This window comes from Pezoporus occidentalis, unplaced genomic scaffold (genome assembly GCF_034315485.1).
Source record: "Pezoporus occidentalis ecotype Australia unplaced genomic scaffold, CSIRO_AGI_Poc_V1 ctg37, whole genome shotgun sequence".
In the NCBI taxonomy this organism is placed as follows: Eukaryota; Metazoa; Chordata; class Aves; order Psittaciformes; family Psittacidae; genus Pezoporus; species Pezoporus occidentalis.
In genome coordinates this window covers 3,870,027-3,890,639 of record NW_026915691.1, presented here as the reverse complement: position 1 = coordinate 3,890,639, position 20,613 = coordinate 3,870,027, and the positions used below count along the sequence as shown (strand labels likewise).

At 56.1% G+C, this 20,613-nt stretch overlaps 3 protein-coding genes and 4 gene segments (V, D, J or C); all 7 read right to left on the bottom strand.

Annotated features, from left to right (window-relative positions):
• Window positions 1-259: 259 nt before the first annotated feature.
• Window positions 260-7,504, bottom strand: LOC134170193 (immunoglobulin lambda-1 light chain-like). Its single transcript, XM_062631412.1, has 4 exons — window positions 7,349-7,504; window positions 6,928-7,215; window positions 2,295-2,336; window positions 260-751 (listed from the first exon to the last, which is right to left on the bottom strand). The coding sequence occupies exons 1-4, from the start codon at window positions 7,392-7,394 to the stop codon at window positions 429-431; spliced, it is 699 nt and encodes a 232-aa protein (XP_062487396.1). The 5' UTR covers window positions 7,395-7,504; the 3' UTR covers window positions 260-428.
• On the bottom strand, window positions 4,392-5,007 carry LOC134170192 (Ig lambda chain V-1 region-like). The segment is given in 2 exon segments: window positions 4,392-4,720; window positions 4,854-5,007. Coding segments are annotated over 2 exon segments (360 nt in total).
• A 1,202-nt stretch (window positions 7,505-8,706) lies between the features above and the next one.
• Window positions 8,707-9,207, bottom strand: LOC134170196 (immunoglobulin lambda variable 6-57-like). The segment is given in 1 exon segment: window positions 8,707-9,207. A coding segment is annotated over 1 exon segment (471 nt).
• A 3,262-nt stretch (window positions 9,208-12,469) lies between these two features.
• On the bottom strand, window positions 12,470-14,417 carry LOC134170195 (Ig lambda chain V-1 region-like). The segment is given in 2 exon segments: window positions 12,470-12,913; window positions 14,323-14,417. Coding segments are annotated over 2 exon segments (459 nt in total).
• A 923-nt stretch (window positions 14,418-15,340) lies between these two features.
• On the bottom strand, window positions 15,341-16,024 carry LOC134170309 (Ig lambda chain V-1 region-like). The segment is given in 2 exon segments: window positions 15,341-15,729; window positions 15,982-16,024. Coding segments are annotated over 2 exon segments (432 nt in total).
• Window positions 16,025-16,042: 18 nt separating this feature from the next.
• LOC134170308 (uncharacterized) lies at window positions 16,043-17,305 on the bottom strand. The gene is made up of 3 exons (XM_062631628.1): window positions 17,215-17,305; window positions 16,773-17,083; window positions 16,043-16,741 (listed from the first exon to the last, which is right to left on the bottom strand). Exons 1-3 carry the CDS (start codon window positions 17,303-17,305, stop codon window positions 16,058-16,060), a joined length of 1,086 nt encoding a protein of 361 aa, XP_062487612.1. The 3' UTR covers window positions 16,043-16,057.
• Window positions 17,306-17,820: 515 nt separating this feature from the next.
• Window positions 17,821-20,220, bottom strand: LOC134170191 (vacuolar protein sorting-associated protein 29-like). The gene is made up of 4 exons (XM_062631411.1): window positions 20,173-20,220; window positions 19,595-19,783; window positions 18,836-19,071; window positions 17,821-18,275 (listed from the first exon to the last, which is right to left on the bottom strand). The coding sequence occupies exons 1-4, from the start codon at window positions 20,173-20,175 to the stop codon at window positions 18,158-18,160; spliced, it is 546 nt and encodes a 181-aa protein (XP_062487395.1). The 5' UTR covers window positions 20,176-20,220; the 3' UTR covers window positions 17,821-18,157.
• Window positions 20,221-20,613: the final 393 nt, after the last annotated feature.

Genomic DNA, 20,613 nt, shown 5'->3' with positions numbered 1-20,613 from the left:
GCAGGCAAGGGATGAGAATGGCACAGCCAGGACCATGTGCTTGCTGCTGGGCTGAGGGTTTAGATTAGCCTGCTGCCACAGGCTGCTCATCCTCTGGTCCCGGCAGGGCCAGGGGGGTTCATTGGGGTTCCCAGGGGTGAGCAAGAGCTGCAAGGAGCCCCAGCACTATGTGTGTGTGTGTTCCCATCCCACCCTCCTCCGTACCGGTGCCCGTGGGGTGGTGAAAGGACACAGAGACAGGGATGCTGAGGCAGCGCTGGTTCAGTGTCGGTGTTTATTTGTGGGACACTCAGGACAGGGGGACAGGAGCAGGGCACTGGGGGACATCTGCGGCAGAGGGAGAGCCACTGCCCCTCATGGTGGGGAAGGGTTGAAGGGTTGGGGGGGTGTCATGAGGGTCCACAGGGAACAGGGATGTCCCAGTGGGGTTAGGAGCACTCGGATCTATTCAGGCTCTTCTCTACATTGCCAGCCTCGTGCGTGACCTTGCAGGAGTAGCTGTTGTACTTGTTCCAGTCAGAGGCACTCAGCGTCAGGTAGCTGCTGGCCACGTACTTGTTGTTGGACTGCCGCACCGGCTGGCTGGTGTCGGCCCCATCGCTGAGGGTTCTGCCGTCAGCCGTCCAGGTCACCTGCACGGAGCCGGGGTAGAAGTCTCCCAGCAGACACACCAGGGTGGCTTTGTTCTCAGCCTCGAGCTGCATGCTGGATGGCGGGAAGAGGTACACACTGGGGGAGGCCTTGGGCTGGCCTGTGAGGGAGAGAGCGTTGAGGAGTCAGAGGGGCTTTGTGCCCACCGCAGCCCCCTGCCTGCCTGCACTGCACCGAGTACCCCCACTTCCCCCACCACTGACAGTGCATTGTCTATAACTCTAATGTATTTGCACTGGGGATACAGCTACATTTTTATAGTGATGCATATATAAACATGTATAAGCATACATATACACACATATGTATAATATATATCTTATAGGTCTATGTGTATGTGTGTGTAATGTACAGATATATCACACATACACTTGTATATATGTTATCTATTTTATATATGTACATATATAAATATATATGTACATATGTAAAATATATATCGTTATATAAATGTATGTATGATTACATACTATGTATATAATATACAGTTATGTGTGAGTACATATTCGTATATAAAAAGCATGTTACATATATACTATATAAGTATATATAGTATGTATATAAATATATATAACATACTATATAAAAGTATATGTTTTATATATATTATATACCTATATATAGTATATAATACATATAAAACAAAATCTCTGGTTAGTTGCCCTAAACCCATTTCTTCCCTTTTGCGAGGCAATTTCACCTATAAAATCAGATTTTTGAAGACAAACACTCCTGTTTTCTGCCCCGCTCTGCTTTCAGACCCTTTCAGGTCTGTCTCAAAACAAGTGCAACTAAGAACCACCCAAAGGAAGATAGAGAAAAGATGTTTGCTCTTTCTGAGGTGTCTCCTCAAAGCTACAGTATGTGTATTTCTCTTCAAAACCCAGGAGGGCTCCACCATTCAAAACTTTCTGCTGAAGGAATCGGCAAACTCCATTTTTCTTGATTTTCTGCCCTAATGACTTGGTTCAGAGCGGGATTTTTTTGACAAATTCTTCTAAAACTGCCACAGACAGACAGACGATGCTCCCGGCAGCATTTTCAGCCCAATCAGCTCAAGTTTTTACATGGCTTACCTGGACAACGTGCTCTTTAAGAGACCCCTGACGAGTGTTTGGTTAAGATCCCAGGGATGTGCTAATTTAACACCAAGTCAGAAGCGCCTTCAGCCTGCTCCTGGCTGAGGACAGGCTACATTTTGCAGTGCCTGCACCCCTGGCTGCGTGAGCCCAAAGAGAAGCCCCTGCTCCTCACTTAGTCCTTCAGGACTAAGAGCTGAGAGCCTAGACCTTAAACTAATGCCTAATTCCCTTAACAAAGACAAAAACTCACTGTCTTAGAGACCTAAACCTGAGTTTCTGAAGTAGGCTCCCGGGGACCTCGGGCACATTTCCTGGCCAAATTTTCAGACCTATCAATGGAGAAAATACCCCCCAGTCCTCTATGGCCCGCACCAGAGCCCTCCGAGTCTGCAGGGTCAAGACACAGCCCACACTGCTGCGCTTAGTGCCTGCCTCCGAACTGGCAGCAGACCCCAGCCCAGCACCAAGTCCAAGCCAACCCCCCCAAATCACCGATAAATCAACAAAATGTCACAATTTCACGGTGGGGAAGGAAAGACCGAGAAGAAATCAGCGACTCACCTAGGACGGTCAGCAGGGTCCCGGACCCAAATACACCACACAGTGATACAGTGCCATGCAAAAACCTCCTGCCTCATGGCAGGAGCAGTTCTGGTCCCCATGGGTATGGCAGGGTGAGGTGATAGGATGGAGATGCCCCAGTAGACACAGCAGGATGAAGGTGATTGGCTGGGGGTGTCCTGATGGACACAGCAGGATGAATGTGTCCTGGTGGCTGGGTGCACTGTGCTGGATGTGCCCAGGTGGATGTGGCAGGGCAGGAGCAGCAGGACAGCCATATGGGAATGAATGCAAGTCCTTGCTGGAGCATCCATGAGGAAATGGGTGGCCTTGGCCCCGCCAGCCCACTTGGAGTCTGCTGGCTGGGCTTTCCAGAGCTATGGCTGTGTTGTTGGCTGTCCAAGGACCCACTGCTGCTGAGGACTGCACACCTATTGATTTTTATTTTCCTTTTTTGTTACTAATGCCTCAAAATTGTTTGAGTATACTTGTGTAAGCATTGATGTTGCTTGATATTTGGCAGTATATCCTCTTCACTATAAAGGAAGGCAGGAAAAGGTTCAGTAGTCAAATTCCTGAATGAAAAAATTGTGATCTTCAGTGCAGTGGGCACATGGTCAACAAATAACATCAAGTGGTGCCTCATGCTCAAAGAATATGACATGTGTTCTTTGTGTAAGTATTTTGATGGTTTATTAATGGCATCAAAAGACAAAAGAAAGTAGAGAGGAGATAGATGTACCATGTCTTTACAGTGGGTGACTTTCTGAAGCAGCAGATCCTCTACTGAACAACAAAAATAAAGCTCTTTCAGGTAGGTCTTAGGAAACAATTTCTCGCTGCAGAAGTTACCATTCCTCATACAGTGTTGAGAAAACAGATTGAGTAGCCAGGAGATCAGTGACCTTAGGCAAATCAACATTACATATCACAATCCATTTAAACTTCCGATGTTGGAAAAGCTGTTTGAAGACTGGCTTCTCTTAGCGGGAGGTGTCCCTGCCCATGGCAGGGGGGTTGGAACTAGGTGATCTTAAGGTCCTTTCCAACCCTAACTATTTGTGATTCTATGATTACAAGTCCCTGTCCCTGCCTGTGCTGTGAGGCCGTTAATCTCAGGTGATGAAGAGCTGGGGGACCACCAGACGTCATCCTGCCACACCATGGCTGTGGCCAGGGGAAATGGGGATCACTGTAGACAGTATGTGTGGGAGTAAACTTCATAAATAAACCATCCATCCATCCATCCATCCATCCATCCATCCATCCATCCATCCATCCATCCATCCATCTTTCCTTCTTTCCTTCCTTCCTTCCCACTGCCCAGAAACACCATCACTGGCTTAGAAGCAGCAGGGTGGAGCATCTGCCGAGGGCCAAGGCAAACAAAGGGGGTTGGACAGGAGGCATCAGAGGCTGTTGGCAGAGAAGAGCTGGACTAGAGGAAAAAAGCATGCAAGGGATGCAGATGTCTACATACATCTGCAGTAGCCAAAGCAGAGGTGAGCCACATGAGTTTCAGCTAAGACAAATGAACTTCAAATTCCCCAGGGAAAGCTTTGTAAAGTGTTTTCCCAGCACGCTGCCAATCTCACAGGGCACAGGTTGCTCAGCTCAGAGCAAACAAGCTCTTGAAGGAATGAATGTAAAGAGCACCACCTTAAACTCAACTAGAAAACATTCGGATGTCATGGTTTGTGCAAGCAGTTACAGTCAGTGAGTCTAACAGCTCCTAGTTCTTAGAAAATAAATGACGCTTCAAAGACTTTGTGGTTTGAAGCATGCTCCGTTGCAGTTTTACTCTGCCTCTGGGAATGCTTTATGCATTGGTGTGTAGATTAAAACTAGCCAAAAGAATCACTGAAATTATCTATGAAAAGCATTTAGCTGAAGCCAATGCTATCTGTTGTGGGCAACCACTTTCTGAGCATTTTTTCAGCCTTCAATTGGGTTTTGGTTCTATCCTAAAAGAGAATAATAAAGGCAGACAACATTAGGCTCTGCCAACTGAAGCAGAGACATCAAGGGCCCTGCCCAACCATCAAACAGGCACAGCAGAGACTCCTAGCTGGCCCCTGCGCTGGCAGGTTTTTGTATCACTTCCCTATTGTTTCATGTCACTGTGGGAACATAATTGCTGCCATCCCAGCCACCGCAGAAATAGTCGGCCTCATCCTCGGCCAGGACCCCAGTGATGGTTAACGTGGCCGTGGAGCCGGAGCTGGATCCGGAGAATCGCGAAGGGATGCCCGAGGGTCTCTTGTCGTTACCATAGATCACAGTGACAGGGGCAGTGCCAGGCACCTTCTGCTGGTGCCAGCCAACATTGCTGCCACTGCCAAGCCCGGAGCAGGTGATCTGGACGTCCTGTCCTGGCTCCACTGAGACCGACTGGGGCTGAGTCAGCGCTGCCTGGACCAGGGAACCTGGAGAGGGAGAGGAGAGAGGGGAGAAGATGGGGGTCAGGCAGTGCCCAGGAGCACAGCCCTGCCCGGGCAGCGGGACAGGGCCCCTGTGCACAAGGGCTCCGTGCGGGCGCAGTGGGTCTGGCCAGGGCACCTGAGCCATGGGCGAGCAGCGCGAGGAGCAGAGGGGCCCAGGCCATGGTGCGATCCCACCAGCTCCGTGTCCCCACCACGATGGGGCTGTGCCGGGGACCCCAACTCCCTTTTAAGCCCCCACACGCCCCGGCACGGCCCCTCCATGCAAATCTGAGCCCGCGCTTGCGCCAGGTCCTGCCCGCACCTCTCTCCCCACCTCCCGGCCTGCTCCACCACCAGCCCCACACCCCAGAGCAGTGGGGCTTGTCCCCGGGTGCAGACGGAGACACCTCCTGGTTCAGTGCTGCAAACCCACCAGCACGGATCCCCCATCCCCAGTGTGGGTCAAGTGGCTGCAGAGCCAAAGGGTACAGGAGAGATGGGCGCTGGGGACGGGAGCTCTCGCAGCTCCACCATCCCCATGGGCTGGCAGGAGCAGACGAGCCAGTGCCCATGCTGGGGATGGAAGGACCAGCCCTTGCCCAGGCTGTTGCCACTAGGGTGGATTCTATGGTTTAGCTGGGCTGAACTTGGCTCTTGCATGGGGAAAGGGCTGGGAAAAGGTACAAGTAAAGCCCCTTTTTCCATCCCTCTGAGGTCCTCAGGTGGATGTTATCTGTGATAGATGAGCACCCGGACCTTAACCTGGAGCAGGTGAGTAGGGCCAGGAGTGGTCTGCACTGGGAGCCCAGAGGAGCCCTCACTCCTGAGCACTGCAGGGTGCTCGCTGCAACCATGCCCTCCTGGCCCCAGCCCGTGGCTTGTGGCACTCCTGCCACACATCACAATCGCAGGCACAGAGCTGGAGAACAAGACCATGTGGGGCCCCGCTGCCCACTGCAGCTCTTGAGACACAAATGAAGCCCCTAAGGGGCCAGCAGCCCTGTTCAGAGCCTGGCAGTACCACTCGCCCTCATGCCAAACTTTGGCCCCTGCCCTGTCATGTTCATGGGGACACAGGAAATGCCACACCTGGAAACAAGAGGCACACCATGAAATGACAGGGCTGGTGCCTTTGTTCCCAGTGGCAGACCCAGTCCTGGGCTCCCACAGCAGGATGAGGATGAGGTCAGGGTGCTGGGCAGAGCCTTGCTGTCGTGGGGCCATAGGGCGACATTGCCCATGACCAAGGGCTGCCCAGGGGGGCAGAAGTGCAGCCAATGCTGCAGGACCCATGGGCTCCTCGTGCAGTACAACAGAGCAGCCCCCAGCCAGCCCTGCTCTGCCTGCCAGCCTCGTGCATGACCCTGGAGATCTGCACCACGGGAAACATCTCTTCCCATGGCTGGAAGGGAAAGCATCAGCCCTGCTCTGTGGCCCGTGGTGTGTTCCCACATCCTGGTTGTGGGGCTGCAGTTTGAGCAGGGCTGCAGCACCCTTGGGGAATGTCCCAGGGGCTCCCAGTGCAGGGGGGCTGGAAGAAGGGCAGGGAGCACCCAACAGTGCCCTGGGTGCAAGCTGGGAGCACAGGAGACCTTGGACCTGCAGTGCAGGGCAGGGACAGGGCTGCGGGGCCTCATCCCCTCCCTGAATGACAGGGATGAGCACAGAGCTGCGGCACTAAGACATCTGGTCCGGGACACCAGCACAGCCTCCTGCAGCACAGACACCAATGGCAGGGCCGTGGCAGGGACTTGCTGTGTTTGTCCTATCAAACAGGGACTGTAAATATCCCTAAAAGGCCCCTGCAATGGCAGGAGGTTTTTGTATCACTTCCCTATTGTTTCATGTCACTGTGGGAACATCAGTGCTGCCATCCCAGCCACCACAGTAATAGTCGGCCTCGTCCTCAGCTTGGACCCCAGTGATGGTTAACGTGCCCGTGGTGCCGGACTTGGATCCGGAGAATCATGAAGGGATGCCCGAGGGTCTCTTGGTGCTATCATAGATCACAGTGACAGGGGCAGTGCCAGGCGCCTTCTGCTGGTACCAGCCAACAGCACTGCTGCTGCCAAGCTCAGATTAGGTGGGGCCATGGAAGGGACCTGCCCGACCATCAGACAGGGACAGCAGGGACTCCTGAGAGGTCCCTGTGGTGACAGGAGGTTTTTGTATCACTTCCTCATTACTCTTTGCCACCGTGCCAGCACCAGCACTGCTGTCCCAGCTCCCACAGTAATAGTCGGCCTCGTCCTCGGCTTGCACCCCAGTGATGGTTAACGTGGCTGTGGAGCCGGACTTGGATCCGGAGAATCGTGAAGGGATGCCCGAGGGTCTCTTGTCGTTACCATAGATCACAGTGATAGGGGCACTGCCAGACACCTTCTGCTGGTACCAGCCATAGCCATAGCTGCCACCACCAGAGCAGGTGATCTGGACGTCCTGTCCTGGCTCCGCTGAGACCGATGGGGGCTGAGTCAGCGCTGCCTGGACCAGGGAACCTGGAGAGGGAGAGGAGAGAGGGGAGAAGATGGGGGTCAGGCAGTGCCCAGGAGCACAGCCCTGCCCGGGCAGCGGGACAGGGCCCCTGTGCACAAGGGCTCCGTGCGGGTGCAGTGGGTCTGGCCAGGGCACCTGAGCCATGGGCGAGCAGCGCGAGGAGCAGAGGGGCCCAGGCCATGGTGCGATCCCACCAGCTCCGTGTCCCCACCACGATGGGGCTGTGCCGGGGACCCCAACTCCCTTTTAAGCCCCCACGCGCCCCGGCACGGCCCCTCCATGCAAATCTGAGCCCGCGCTTGCGCCAGGTCCTGCCCGCACCTCTCTCCCCACCTCCCGGCCTGCTCCACCACCAGCCCCACACCCCAGAGCAGTGGGGCTTGTCCCCGGGTGCAGACAGAGACACCTCTTGCTTCAGTGCCGCAAACCCACCAGCACGGATCCCCCATCCCCATTGCTGGGCCAGTGGTCAGGGCAGAGGTGAGCTGCTGTGGGTAATGCGGGCAGGCAGTGCCACAGCTCTGAGTGTTGGCTCTGGAATGACACCAACACCAGCACTCCGCACCCCAGTTTCGCCATCTTCCACTCCTATGGGTGTCCCAGGCCATTAAGGTACCCTCTTACTCTGCTGCTTTCCTGCCCTGGCTCTTGCCCTGCCAGCCCAGACCCACCTCTCAAAACCCGTGCTCTTCCCAGGTGTCCGCTCCCCAGCACCATGGGAGCACCCAGCAGTGGCGCCCAGCAATGCCACCCCATGAGCACCACATCTGGTGCTGGGCAAACACAGCCAGAGCAGGGGCAGCCACAGGGCTCTGCTCAACCATCAGGGCAGTCCCCGTTCCGCCCTGCTCTGACCCAGGGCACAGGGCTCGTGGCCACCTTGGGCCCAGCCAAAAATCACTGCGACCACAGGAAATGCCACCACCCTGTGACCCACCCCTGTCCCCATCGCTGCCTGCCTCTGGGTGCTCAGGGTACGGAGAGCAATGGGCAGAGCAGGGTGCAGGGGTCTGTCTCCTTGTGGGCTGTACAGAAGGGACCTGCTGGAGCAGAACACGTGCCCCATGGCAGGAGCCGCCTCACAGGAACACGTCCTGCTCCAACACAGCATCCAAGCAGCACTTGCAGCAGCAGGCAGCACCAGGGGGGACCTGCGGCAATAGCAGCCTTGGGCGTCACTTCCCAGTGCTGGGAGTCACCATGACGCTGACCAGCTCTGGTGTCCCAGCCAGCACAGGAGAAGACAGCCTCTGCCTCAGCCTGGAGCTCAGTGATGAGGAGTGTGGCCATGGGGAGAAGCACCTTCCCTGGTGCTGCACAGCCCCTTGCCAAGTGACAGGGGATGGGCACAGACATGGGGGTCTAATGGACAGCCGAGCTGGGACATCAGGCGCAGGTGCTTGCAGCCCAGGGCAGGGTCATGGCAAAGACCTGTCCCACCACCAAACAGGGACAGCAGAGACTAATAACTGGTTCCTGCAATGGTGTGAAGTGTTTGTATCTCTTCCTCATTGCTCCGTGTCACCATTAGAGCTGCCATCGTAGCCACCACAGTAATAGACGGCCTCATCCTCGGCTTGGACCCCAGTGATGGTTAACGTGCCCGTGGAGCCGGACTTGGATCCAGAGAATCGCGAAGGGATGCCCGAGGGTCTCTTGGTGCTCTCATAGATCACTGTGACAGGGGCACTGCCTGGTGTCTTCTGCTGGAACCAGCCACAAACACGATTGCTACACCCAGATGTAATCTTCCCCCCGGGGACAGAGACACTGTGGTGGGTGAGCCAGAGCCATGTGAGAGCAAGGGACTCGGGCAGGATGTCTCCTTGCCCTGCTGCAGTGCCCGAGGATCCTGCAGGCTGGAAAATGCCCCTGCACCCACCCCTGGCACCCAGCATGGCTGCATTGCTGCAGGGCTCCAGGTGAAGCTCAGCCTGGGGGAGCAGAAATGCTGCAAAGCTTTTCCCAGGGAGCTCCATGGACCCAGCTCCTAGCACTGCCTCAGGCTCCACTGCCCCTCACATGGGTACTAGCAGTGGAGACAAGCACAGCCAGGGCTTCACCAGTACCACAGCCCCATCACTGGAGACACAGTCACTGCCCTGAGACACGGCACACAGGGAGGGGCATGGAGGGGGGAATGGAAAACCCCAAAGCTGAAGAGACAGCCCTGCTTGGCGGAGAGGAAGCAGGAGATAAAACCCACACCTCTGACTCTCAAAGTCTCACTTGCACATAGCTCTGTGTCATCATGAGATTGATCTGCACTGCTGTCGTCCCAGCTCCCACAGTAATAGAGGGCCTCGTCCTCTGCTTAGGCCCCAGTGATGGTTAACGTGGCCATGGTGCCAGAGATGGATCTGGAGAATCAGGAAAGGATGTCCAGGATCTCTGGTTGTTCTGATAGATCAGAGTGACAGGGACAGTGCCAGGTACCCTCTGCTGGAACCAGCCGTAGCTGTTGTTAATCATGGAGAAGGCAATGCAGGTGATTACTTCTGAGGACGCTTACATTACGAGCACATGAGTAGACCTGCCTAGAGACCAGGAGGGAGAGAAGGCGGCAGAAGATGGGATCACAAGTGCTGCAGGAGCACATCCCTTCCTGGGCAGTGGGACAGTGATGGGTTTCCTGTGCCAGGGGCTGCAGGGCAGGGCATCTCCAGTCTAGGGAGCCCATTGACAGATGATGTGTGACAGAAGGAATGGATGAATCTCCAGTACGCATTGGGCTGGTGAGATGCACCACCATGGAGACCAGAGACAGGGTACTGCTGGGGCAGGGGGCATGAACTCCACCAGGGCCTCTCGAAGACCAAACGTGCCCCGGGTAACACCTTCTTCCCACACATGTCCTGTCACTACAATAGCATGAAGCACTCAGGGAACATGGACTCTGGCCCTTTGGCTTCTCGGCACCCCTTGAGATTAGTCAGGAATGTCCACAAAGGCAGCCCAGGCCAAGTTGTTGGTGGGATGAGAGGGGTGGTAGTGCAAAGGAGGGACATAGTGCCTGGAGCTCACAGCCTGCAATAGAAATACATTCCTAGAGCAAATAGATCCCTCCACAGCCAAGGATTGCCCTAAGCCTGCTCATCCCAATGGAAAAGCTCTCAGACACAAGAGGGACAGAGAATCCCTCTGCACAACAGTACAGCAACACTGTGCAACAGAAACCACCATTTGCAGTACCCAGAGCAAGGATGGAGGTGCCCAGTATCACACACCAACACTGCACTGGTAGCACCAGAGGGGAAGTGGCATCAGAACAGACATGCAGACAAAACCCTGCAAAACCAGAGCTGGAAGAAGGGCAAGTGCAACAGGGCATCAACTGCCTGCTCTCTGAAGCTTTTCCAAACATAGAGGAGGTGTAGGAAGGAACAGGAAGGAACATAGCAATCTTAGCATCACCATGACCCTGACCAGCACCAGTGCTGCTGTCCCAGCTCCCACAGTAATAGTCGGCCTCATCCTTCGCTTGTACCCCAGTGATGGTTAACGTGGCCGTGGAGCCAGAGCTGGATCTGGAGAATCATGAAGGGATGCCCTAGGGCCTCTTGGTGCTACCATAGATCACAGTGATAGGGGCAGTGCCAGGCACCTTCTGCTGGTACCAGCCATAGTTGTTGCTGCTCCCAGAGCAGGTGATCTGGACGTTCTTTCCTGGCTCCACTGAGACCGATGGGGGCTGAGTCAGCGCTGCCTGGACCAGGGAACCTGGAGAGGGAGAGGAGAGAGGGGAGAAGACGGGGGTCAGCCAGTGCCCAGGAGCACAGGGGCCCTGCCCGGGCAGCGGGACAGGCCTCCCTGTGCACAAAGCTCCTTAAGGGCACGGAGAGACCCCAGCCCCACAGGCAGAGCCCAAGGAGTGAGCCCTTCTACCAGAAGCAAGAGGACATGTCTGACTGCAGCATGAAGTGGGAGGCAGATGAAAGGCAAACACATGTCTTTTGTCAGGATAGGCACAGGGTCACATCCTGCATGGTGCGGTATAATCAGGAGGACACCCACAGACATGGCCATGCAGAGGGGACATGAAGCTGCTGCAGGACAACAGCCCAGCTCCCCAGTGAAGAAGAAGGGCAGAGACCCTCCTCTGCAGCTCACTTTCACATCTCTCTGCATTGCAACAACAGCATCAGTGCTGCTGTCATAGCTCCCACAGTAATAGACGGCCTCGTCCTCGGCTTGGACCCCAGTGATGGTTAACGTGGCTGTGGAGCCGGACTTGGATCCGGAGAATCGCGAAGGGATGCCCGAGGGTCTCTTGTTGTTATCATAGATCACAGTGATAGGGGCAGTGCCAGGCACCTTCTGCTGGTACCAGCCATAGCCATAGCTGCTCCCAGAGCAGGTGATCTGGACGTTCTTTCCTGGCTCCACTGAGACCGATGGGGGCTGAGTCAGCGCTGCCTGGACCAGGGAACCTGGAGAGGGAGAGGAGAGAGGGGAGAAGACGGGGGTCAGGCAGTGCCCAGGAGCACAGCCCTGCCCGGGCAGCGGGACAGGGCCTCTGTGCACAAGGGCCCCAGTCTGGCTGGGGCACATGAGCCATGGCCAAGTGGCACGAGGAGGAGATCAGAACACGTGCCCCATGGCAGGAGCTGCCTCACAGGAACACGTCCTGCTCCAACACAGCATCCAAGCAGCACTTGAAGCAGCAGGCAGCACCAGGGGGGACCTGGGGCAACAGCAGCCTTGGGCATCACTTCCCAGTGCTGGGAGTCACCATGACGCTGACCAGCTCTGGTGTCCCAGCCAGCACAGGAGAAGACAGCCTCTGCCTCAGCCTGGAGCTCAGTGATGAGGAGTGTGGCCATGGGGAGAAGCACCTTCCCTGGTGCTGCACAGCCCCTTGCCAAGTGACAGGGGATGGGCACAGACATGGGGGTCTAATGGACAGCCGAGCGGGGACATCAGGCGCAGGCGCTTGCAGCCGAGGGCAAGCTCATGGCAAAGACCTGTCCCACCACCAAACAGGGACAGCAGAGACTAATAACTGGTTCCTGCAATGCTGGAAGGTTTTTAGTATCACTTCCTTATTGCTCCATTTCACCACGTCAGCACCAGTGCTGCTGTCATAGCTCCCACAGTCATAGATGGCCACATCCTCAGCTTGGACCCCAGTGATGGTTAACGTGTCCCTGGTGCCAGACTTGGATCCGGAGAATCATGAAGGGATGCCCGAGGGTCTCTTGGTGCTATCATAGATCACAGTGACAGGGGCAGTGCCAGGCGCCTTCTGCTGGTACCAGCCAACAGCACTGCTGCTGCCAAGCTCAGATTAGGTGGGGCCATGGAAGGGACCTGCCCGACCATCAGACAGGGACAGCAGGGACTCCTGACAGGTCCCTGTGGTGACAGGAGGTTTTTGTATCACTTCTTCATTACTCTTTGCCACCGTGCCAGCACCAGCACTGCTGTCCCAGCTCCCACAGTAATAGACGGCCTCGTCCTCGGCTTGGACCCCAGTGATGGTTAACGTGGCTGTGGAGCCGGACTTGGATCCGGAGAATCGCGAAGGGATGCCCGAGGGTCTCTTGTCGTTAGCATAGATCACAGTGACAGGGGCAGTGCCAGGCACCTTCTGCTGGTGCCAGCCATAGTAGCTGCCCCCGGAGCAGTTGATCTGGGCCTTCTTTCCTGGCTCCACTGAGACCAATGGGGGCTGTGTCAGCGCTGCCTGGACCAGGGAACCTGGAGAGGGAGAGGAGAGAGGGGAGAAGACGGGGGTCAGCCAGTGCCCAGGAGCACAGCCCTGCCCGGGCAGCGGGACAGAGAGTGCACAGCTGGAGGAGAACACAGCTCTCATCCAGGCAGCTGGTTGCTCTGCCTCTATCCTTTCCTTTTAACCAAAACCTAATTATTCAAACTTATACTAAAACAATGACCGAGTGTGACAGATGAACAAAGAAGGTGGAGTTTAAAGCTCGTGCTGTCCACAAGAGATTGTGTTCAAGTTCCCAGGGCCAATCTGTGGTTTGTATCCATAATTAATACGTGGCTATTTGGTCTCTTTTTCAGGACACTGAAACAAAAGACACATGGAGGAGCAAGGTCTAAATCTATTGTAATTTTTCAGGATAAGGGAAGGAAGCGTCAACAAAGTGCTGTTACTACAAACACCACCCATCAGTTTCTTCTAATTGATGCTCCACAAATAAGTGATTCATAAGCATTCACACAGGTAGGGCAAAGACCAAAGGCACTGCAAGACAGGCAGAAATAAGCAAAGAGGACTATAAGTAGTGTGAGAGAACATGTCAGCTCTATGGGCCCCATTGTTTCTACAGGGAAAATGCTCTGACTCCCTCCTGTCCATGGTCGCAAGCACATTTTGGGAGCTGGGCCCAGCCAAACACATCCCAGCAGAAAGGCAGCTCTGGCAGCAGCAGGAAGACATGGCTCTCAGTAGCAAGAGGCAGCAGGGTGGCAGACGGTGCCACACTGTGAACACTGTAGGGAGGAGGACAATGGTCCCAAGCCATAAGGTAACTCCTCCAGTTCTCTGGGACAGGAAAGGGAGGACACATTCACAGCTCTGCATGTGCAGAGGGGACAGGAACTTGCCTCAGCCCCACAGCCACAACTCTGCTCAGCCAGGACAAAGAGGGTCACAAACCTACCCCTGATCTTGGAGTATGCGTCTCACTTTCTACTACTCACTGCCACCAGACACCATAGCTGCTGCTGCTGTCCCAGCCACCACAGTAATAGACGGCCTTGCCCTCAGCTTGGACCCCAGTGATGGTTAATGTGGCCGTGGAGCCGGAGCTGGATCCAGAAAATCGTGAAGGGATGCCCGAGGGTCTATTGGTGTCCTTATAGATCACAGTGATAGGAGCAGTGCCAGGCACCTTCTGCTGGAACCAGCCGTAGCTGTTGCTGCTCCCAGAGCAGGTGATCTGGACGTTCTGTCCTGGCTCCACTGAGACCGATGGGGGCTGAGTCAGCGCTGCCTGGACCAGGGAACCTGGAGAGGGAGAGGAGAGAGGGGAGAAGATGGGGGTCAGGCAGTGCCCAGGAGCACAGCCCTGCCCGGGCAGCGGGACAGGGCCCCTGTGCACAAGGGCTCCGTGCGGGTGCAGTGGGTCTGGCCAGGGCACCTGAGCCATGGGCGAGCAGCGCGAGGAGCAGAGGGGCCCAGGCCATGGTGCGATCCCACCAGCTCTGTGTCCCCACCACAATGAGGCTGTGTCGGGGACCCCAACTCCCTTTTAAGCCCCCACCTACCGAGGCCATGGCCCTTCCTTGGATCACGGCAGGATCCTTCCTGCTCCTTTCTCCCCACCTCCGTCCCAGCTCCCTTGAGCAGGAGCCGCTTCTCTTTCAGTTCCACAACAGAACTGCAGAGTGGAGAGATGGGGTTTGAAGGGGACTGGAACCACACGGAGACCAGGCGCTGCCGAGCTACCCAGCAGTGAGGAAACCCAGCTCCTCCAGCTACAAAGTGAGCCATGGGTCTCCAGCGGCTTCAAAGCAACCATGAACAGACTTGGGCTGGAGCTTGTACCAGTCAAGCGCACGTAATCATCCTCCACACTCGCCTGGCCCGGGGCAGCCCCTGCTACCTGCACCAGGGAGTTACCCACTGGCACCAGGGAGTTACCCACAGGCACTCGGTTGTCCCCAACCCTTTTGCCCCGTGAACGTCAGGATTGTGGTGTGGGGCCACACTGACACCATGTGGGGACAAGGTGACCCTCAGGGACAGGAGCAGTGGAACTGAGGGCAGAGCCCAGCACAGGACTAGCCCCATGCTGTCCCTCCTCGCTGTGACAGCTTCCACCATGTCAAGAGACATCTCCAGCTCCTGCCACAACCTTCAGGACTTCTGTATGGGATCGTGAGCAAGGCACCCCGTGCTCAGAGAGGGAGCCTCACACACACACACAGGGCCTTTAGGCACAGCTGCTGTCATCAGAGGAGGGTGGGCATCAGCCCTGAACTGGCACGGAGCGCAGGGACAGGAGCAGGATGGCACAGATAACAGCGCTTCTCCCAGCTTACCTGAGCCACAAGACCAGACACAGGACAAGGCGTTCTGAGGGCAGCAGGAACCAGCCAAACAACAGGTCTGCGCTACCAGGAGCTCTGTCACTTCTGCACCCTCCACATCCACCGTTAGGATTGCTGCCCCATACACGGCAGACAACAGATGGTCAACCAGGAGCACCCAACCATGGCCACCCTGGGGGCACCAGGATGCTGATCAGCACTGCTGTTGTCCCAGGCACCACAGTAATAGACGGCCTCGTCCTCAGCTTGGACCCCAGTGATGGTTAACGTGCCCGTGGTGCCAGACTTGGATCCAGAGAATCGTGAAGGGATGCCCAAGGGTCTCTTGTCATTCCAATAGATCACAGTGACAGGGGCAGTGCCAGGCACCTTCTGCTGGTACCAGCCAACATCATTGCTGCTACTGTCAAGCCCGGAGCAGGTGATCTGGACGTTCTTTCTTGGCTCCACTGAGACCGATGGGGGCTGAGTCAGCACTGCCTGGACCAGGGAACCTGGAGAGGGAGAGGAGAGAGGGGAGAAGATGGGGGTCAGCCAGTGCCCAGGAGCACAGCCCTGCCCGGGCAGCGGGACAGGGCCCCTGTGCACAAAGCTCCTTAAGGGCACGGAGAGACCCCAGCCCCACAGGCAGAGCCCAAGGAGTGAGCCCTTCTACCAGAAGCAAGAGGACATGTCTGACTGCAGCATGAGGTGGGAGGCAGATGAAGGCAAACACATGTCTTTTGTCAGGATAGGCACAGGGTCACATCCTGCATGGTGCGGTATAATCAGGAGGACTCCCACAGACATGGCCATGCAGAGGGGACATGAAGCTGCTGCAGGCTAACAGCCCAGCTCCCCAGTGAAGAAGAAGGGCAGAGACCCTCCTCTGCAGCTCACTTTCACATCTCTCTGCATTGCAACAACAGCATCAGTGCTGCTGTCATAGCTCCCACAGTAATAGACGGCCTCGTCCTCGGCTTGGACCCAAGTGATGGTTAACGTGGCTGTGGAGCCGGAGCTGGATCCAGAGAATCGCGAAGGGATGCCCGAGGGTCTCTTGTTGTTATCATAGATCACAGTGACAGGGGCAGTGCCAGGCACCTTCTGCTGGTACCAGCCATACCAGTTGCTGCCCCCGGAGCAGGTGATCTGGACGTTCTTTCCTGGCTCCACTGACACCGATGGGGGCTGAGTCAGCGCTGCCTGGACCAGGGAACCTGGAGAGGGAGAGGGGAGAAGATGGGGGTCAGGCAGTGCCCAGGAGCACAGCCCTGCCCGGGCAGCGGGACTGGGCCCCTGTGCACAAAGCTCCTTGAGGGCACAGGGAGACCCCAGCCCCACAGGCAGAGCCCAAGGAGTGAGCCCTTCTACCAGAAGCAAGAGGACATGTCTGACTGCAGTATGAAGCGGGAGGCAGACAAAAGGCAAAGGTATTTCTTTTGTCAGGACAGGCACAGGGTCACATCCTGCACGGTGTGGTATGATCAGAAGGACATTCACAGACATGGCTATGCAGAGGGCACATGAAGCAACCAACCATGGCCACCCTGGGGGCACCAGGATGCTGATCAGCACTGCTGCTGTCCCAGCCACCACAGTAATAGACGGCCTCATCCTCAGCTTGGACCCCAGTGATGGTTAACGTGCCCATGGAGCCGGACTTGGATCCAGAGAATCGCGAAGGGATGCCCGAGGGTCTATTGGTGCTACCATAGATCACAGTGACAGGGGCAGTGCCAGGCACCTTCTGCTGGTACCAGCCAACATAGCTGCCACTGCTAAGCCCGGAGCAGGTGATCTGGACGTCCTGTCCTGGCTCCACTGAGACCGACTGGGGCTGAGTCAGCGCTGCCTGGACCAGGGAACCTGGAGAGGGAGAGGAGAGAGGGGAGAAGATGGGGGTCAGCCAGTGCCCAGGAGCACAGCCCTACCAGGGCAGCGGGACAGGGCCCCTGTGCACAAGGGCTCTGTGCCAGCACAGCTGGTCTCAGAGGTACCTGAACCATGGGCGAGCAGCATGAGGAGCAGAGGGGCCCAGCCACCTCTGCTGGTAGCTTGATCCCACCAGCTCTGTGTCCCCACCACCATGGGGTTTTGCTATGGGCATTGGCTCCCTCTTAAACCCCCTCCCACCTTGGCACTGGCTTTCTGTGGAAACAGGGTCCCTGCACTCACAGCCAGCTCCTGTCTTGCCCCTTCCCCATCCACTGCAGGCACATCTCACCCACTAAATTCACCAAAATCAGTCTGGACTGTCTGCTCCCAGGGTCACTCAGGTGGGAAAACCAAGTCCTGCTTCACACCAAAGCTCCATAAATGGGTTTCTCTCGGGAGTCACAGGACTATAACCAGCTGGATCAAGCTGTCCAGGCAAGCTGTCCTCAGCTCTGGTTTTCGTACATACAGCCTTAGCCAAGACATGCACCACGGAATAGCAGAAACACTCGTGTACCCTGCTCTGCTGAAGCACCTTCTGCAGCTGCCTTAGCACAGCACCACGCAGCAACCAGGCAAACCACAGCTCCCTTTCAGCCATCAGAGCTCTCTCACTTCAAATTCCAGCCCACCTCCATCTTTTTGAAGCATGATGAATAGGACACAGACACATGAAGACTGGTGTTTATTATTCTATTCAGTTGTACAGAAGAGGTTCAATGCCAAACTACCACCACCCTCTGCAATTCCTTATTTAGGAGCATAGCAGTTTCTCCATAGACACAGGAGATTCTCCACAGTCCTCTCTCTTCAGTTTCTTCTGTTTGGGAACCAAAACTAACGGTGGTGTTTCAGGGCGTTTTCTTTTACAAGCTCACAATAAAGCGCTGTGGCCACTTTATCGTGCAGCAGCAGCACCCCCCGGTGGCCTGCCTCCACCTGGACTTAACCGGGAAGAGAAGCAATGAAAGGGGGTGAGAAGTCAACAAGCAAGTCGGACATGATTCAGTACTTCTTGAACTCAATTCTTTCTACTTTCACATCATCCTCAATTAGCTGGTATACATAAGCCACAACTGTAGAAGCCTGGATATCCATCAACACAAATGAAGGGATGATGTTCCTGGAAAGAAAACATTATTTGTCCATCTTCCCAATCAACTCGCACTTCTTGCTACGAACATACCTTATGTTTATGTGTTCTAATACACTCAGCTTCCCACGGCTGCAGGGATCCAGGAAACTGCAGTTTGCAGGCACCAACCACAGCCCCTCAGGCAGAGTTGCCCTTTGCCTAGCAAAGCCCAAGTCATGCCTGGCTCGGACATGCAAGCTGACAGTGCCTCCAATAGTCTGATACTCTACAAAGTATTAGCATGCAGCTTCTGGGAAGACACCAGAAAGCAAAGCACCTTCAAGAAGCTGCTCAACTCACCCCCTCCAGGCCCAGGAAGAAGCCCCAGACACACCAGTGCCGGACTGGCACATGGACTAAGTCAAACCCTGGTGACAGGGGAGCCCCACTGCATTCCCAGGGAGGGAAGAGAGCTGGCCTCCTGCTCCCCACAGCACCTTAGCAACATTCTGCAGCGCAGTGGCTGGACACTCACAGGTGAAAACAGATGCTCAGGTATCACCTATGGGCTCTGCTGCACTGGGCAGCTCAGGGCTCCCCTCACTCACGTTTCCAAAGCATTGTAGGCTCCTGTAGCTGATCCCGGGTTGATGTAAAATTTGTTTTCATGTTCAAATGCTTCAAATCTGTGCGTGTGTCCAGAGATGAGAATGTCCACATCCAGCTGCCTCTGCAGCAGGGCCAGGCTGGCCACATCGCCCCAGGGGATTACCTGATGGCCATGAATCAGCCCAATTCTGAACTGCCCGACAGTTACAACCTTCTCTTCAGGATAATTCAGGCTCTGAAAAGGCAAAAGGCACAGCTACAAATCAGCCAGAGAGGCCTCACCTACACCACACAGCTCCTACGTCCCAAAACATAAACCTGCCTTTCACTATTGGGGAGCACAAGGTCTTTCTCAACGCGCAGACCCACTGGATACTCATACCACAGCCCAGCAAGAGAGACCACAGCAGAGTGAAGAGTTTGTGCAGAGATCAGGTGCCTCAAGGCTGCACAACAGTAACTACACACACACACAAGCCCCCAGCTCCTGGAGCTACGCAGCCAACTGGGAAACTCCCGTGGCCTGTCAGCAACCACAGACAGATTTGTGCAGAGTCCATGTGAGCCAAGTGCATCGACTCCCCCAGGCAACAGGGGTCTAGAAAATAACCCTGTTACTTCAGTGTTAATCATTCCCATCTCCTATCCCGGCAAATAACAGCTTAGGAACTGCTAACACTGAAGGGCTCCCAAGTTTAATCGAGACCACAGATTCCTCAGGAAGGGGGCTGAGAAATTAGCAGCAGCAAGAACATTACCTCAGCGTCCCCCCTAACGACATGGACGTCCCCAGCCAGGGTCCGGAGGTAGTCATAGGTCTCCTTGGTGCAGAGGTTCCCTGTACACAAGATGTGCTGAATCTTTCCTGGAACCAGCAGCTTCTTGAACTTCACAGGTAGACCAGAGCACCGGTGTGGGATGTGAAGGTCCCCTAACACTAACACCAACTCCACACACAGCAGGGGGAAAACGAGAGTTAACCTCGGGGTACTCAACGGAACACCACAAACCCTTCCTGCCGCTCCAGGCCGCTCACAAAGCCCGGAGAGCCATTACGGGCCCAGCAGGGCCTTCTGTCCGGTACAGCCGTGAGGAAACACCGCCGGCACTCCCCAGCAGCCAGCCCGCTCCCACCGGGGAGCCGGGCCGCAACCTCCATGCAGCCGCGGCTGGGGCTGCCGAGGGGCATCAAAGAAGCGACCCGGGTCAAGCAGCCGCCCCACGCCGAAACCCCGGGCGGGGGCCCGGCTCCCGGGGGCGCAGGGAGCGGTGCGGCCCGGTCCGGTCCGGTCCGGTGCGGTGCGGTGCGGTGCGGTGCGGTGCGGCCGCCGCTCACCATCGCGCCGCTCCACGCCGCTCCGTTACCAGGACGCGCACAGCGGTAACCAGGACGTGACGCATCCTTTTTCTCCTCCTCGAAGCCAATGGCAGCGCCGCCAGCTCCCCACGTGACGTTGGCGCCCATGGACGGGTCCTAACGCCCGCCCGTGTGCCCGCAGCGCTGCGCAGGGGACGAAGCGCTTTGGGGTGTCCGTCCCGTCCCGTCCGGTCCCGTCCGGTGTTTTAAGTGAAATCCATGGGATTTTTGTGCAAAATGCACGCTCTTTCTGTGTGGAAACGTGCATACGAAGTACCTACAGGTGTCTGCGTGGTTACACGCGTCCTTTTCCCCTCAGAAGACTGGGGGAGCTGAGACGCAGCAGGGTCTGGGGTGGATGGTGAGGGGAGATGGCTGCGCGGAGACACGGGTGGGGGCCTCGAGACGGCTTTGAGGGTG

Coding starts and splice junctions, on each gene's coding strand:
- LOC134170193 (XM_062631412.1), bottom strand. CDS start 7,394: ATGGCCTGGGCCCCTCTGCTCCTCGCGCTGCTCGCCCATGGCTCAG. Junction 7,216..7,348: donor GCTGCTCGCCCATGGCTCAG/GTGCCCTGGCCA, acceptor CTCCCTCTCCAG/GTTCCCTGGTCCAGGCAGCG. Junction 752..2,294: donor GACCCTGCTGACCGTCCTAG/GTGAGTCGCTGA, acceptor TCTCCCTCACAG/GCCAGCCCAAGGCCTCCCCC.
- LOC134170308 (XM_062631628.1), bottom strand. CDS start 17,305: ATGGTGGTGGGGACACAGAGCTGGTGGGATCAAGCTACCAGCAGAGGT. Junction 17,084..17,214: donor GCTGCTCGCCCATGGTTCAG/GTACCTCTGAGA, acceptor CTCCCTCTCCAG/GTTCCCTGGTCCAGGCAGCG. Junction 16,742..16,772: donor GTGCTGATCAGCATCCTGGT/GCCCCCAGGGTG, acceptor TTGGTTGCTTCA/TGTGCCCTCTGCATAGCCAT.
- LOC134170191 (XM_062631411.1), bottom strand. Junction 19,072..19,594: donor TCGTTAGGGGGGACGCTGAG/GTAATGTTCTTG, acceptor TTGCCTTTTCAG/AGCCTGAATTATCCTGAAGA. Junction 18,276..18,835: donor GCCTACAATGCTTTGGAAAC/GTGAGTGAGGGG, acceptor TTTTCTTTCCAG/GAACATCATCCCTTCATTTG.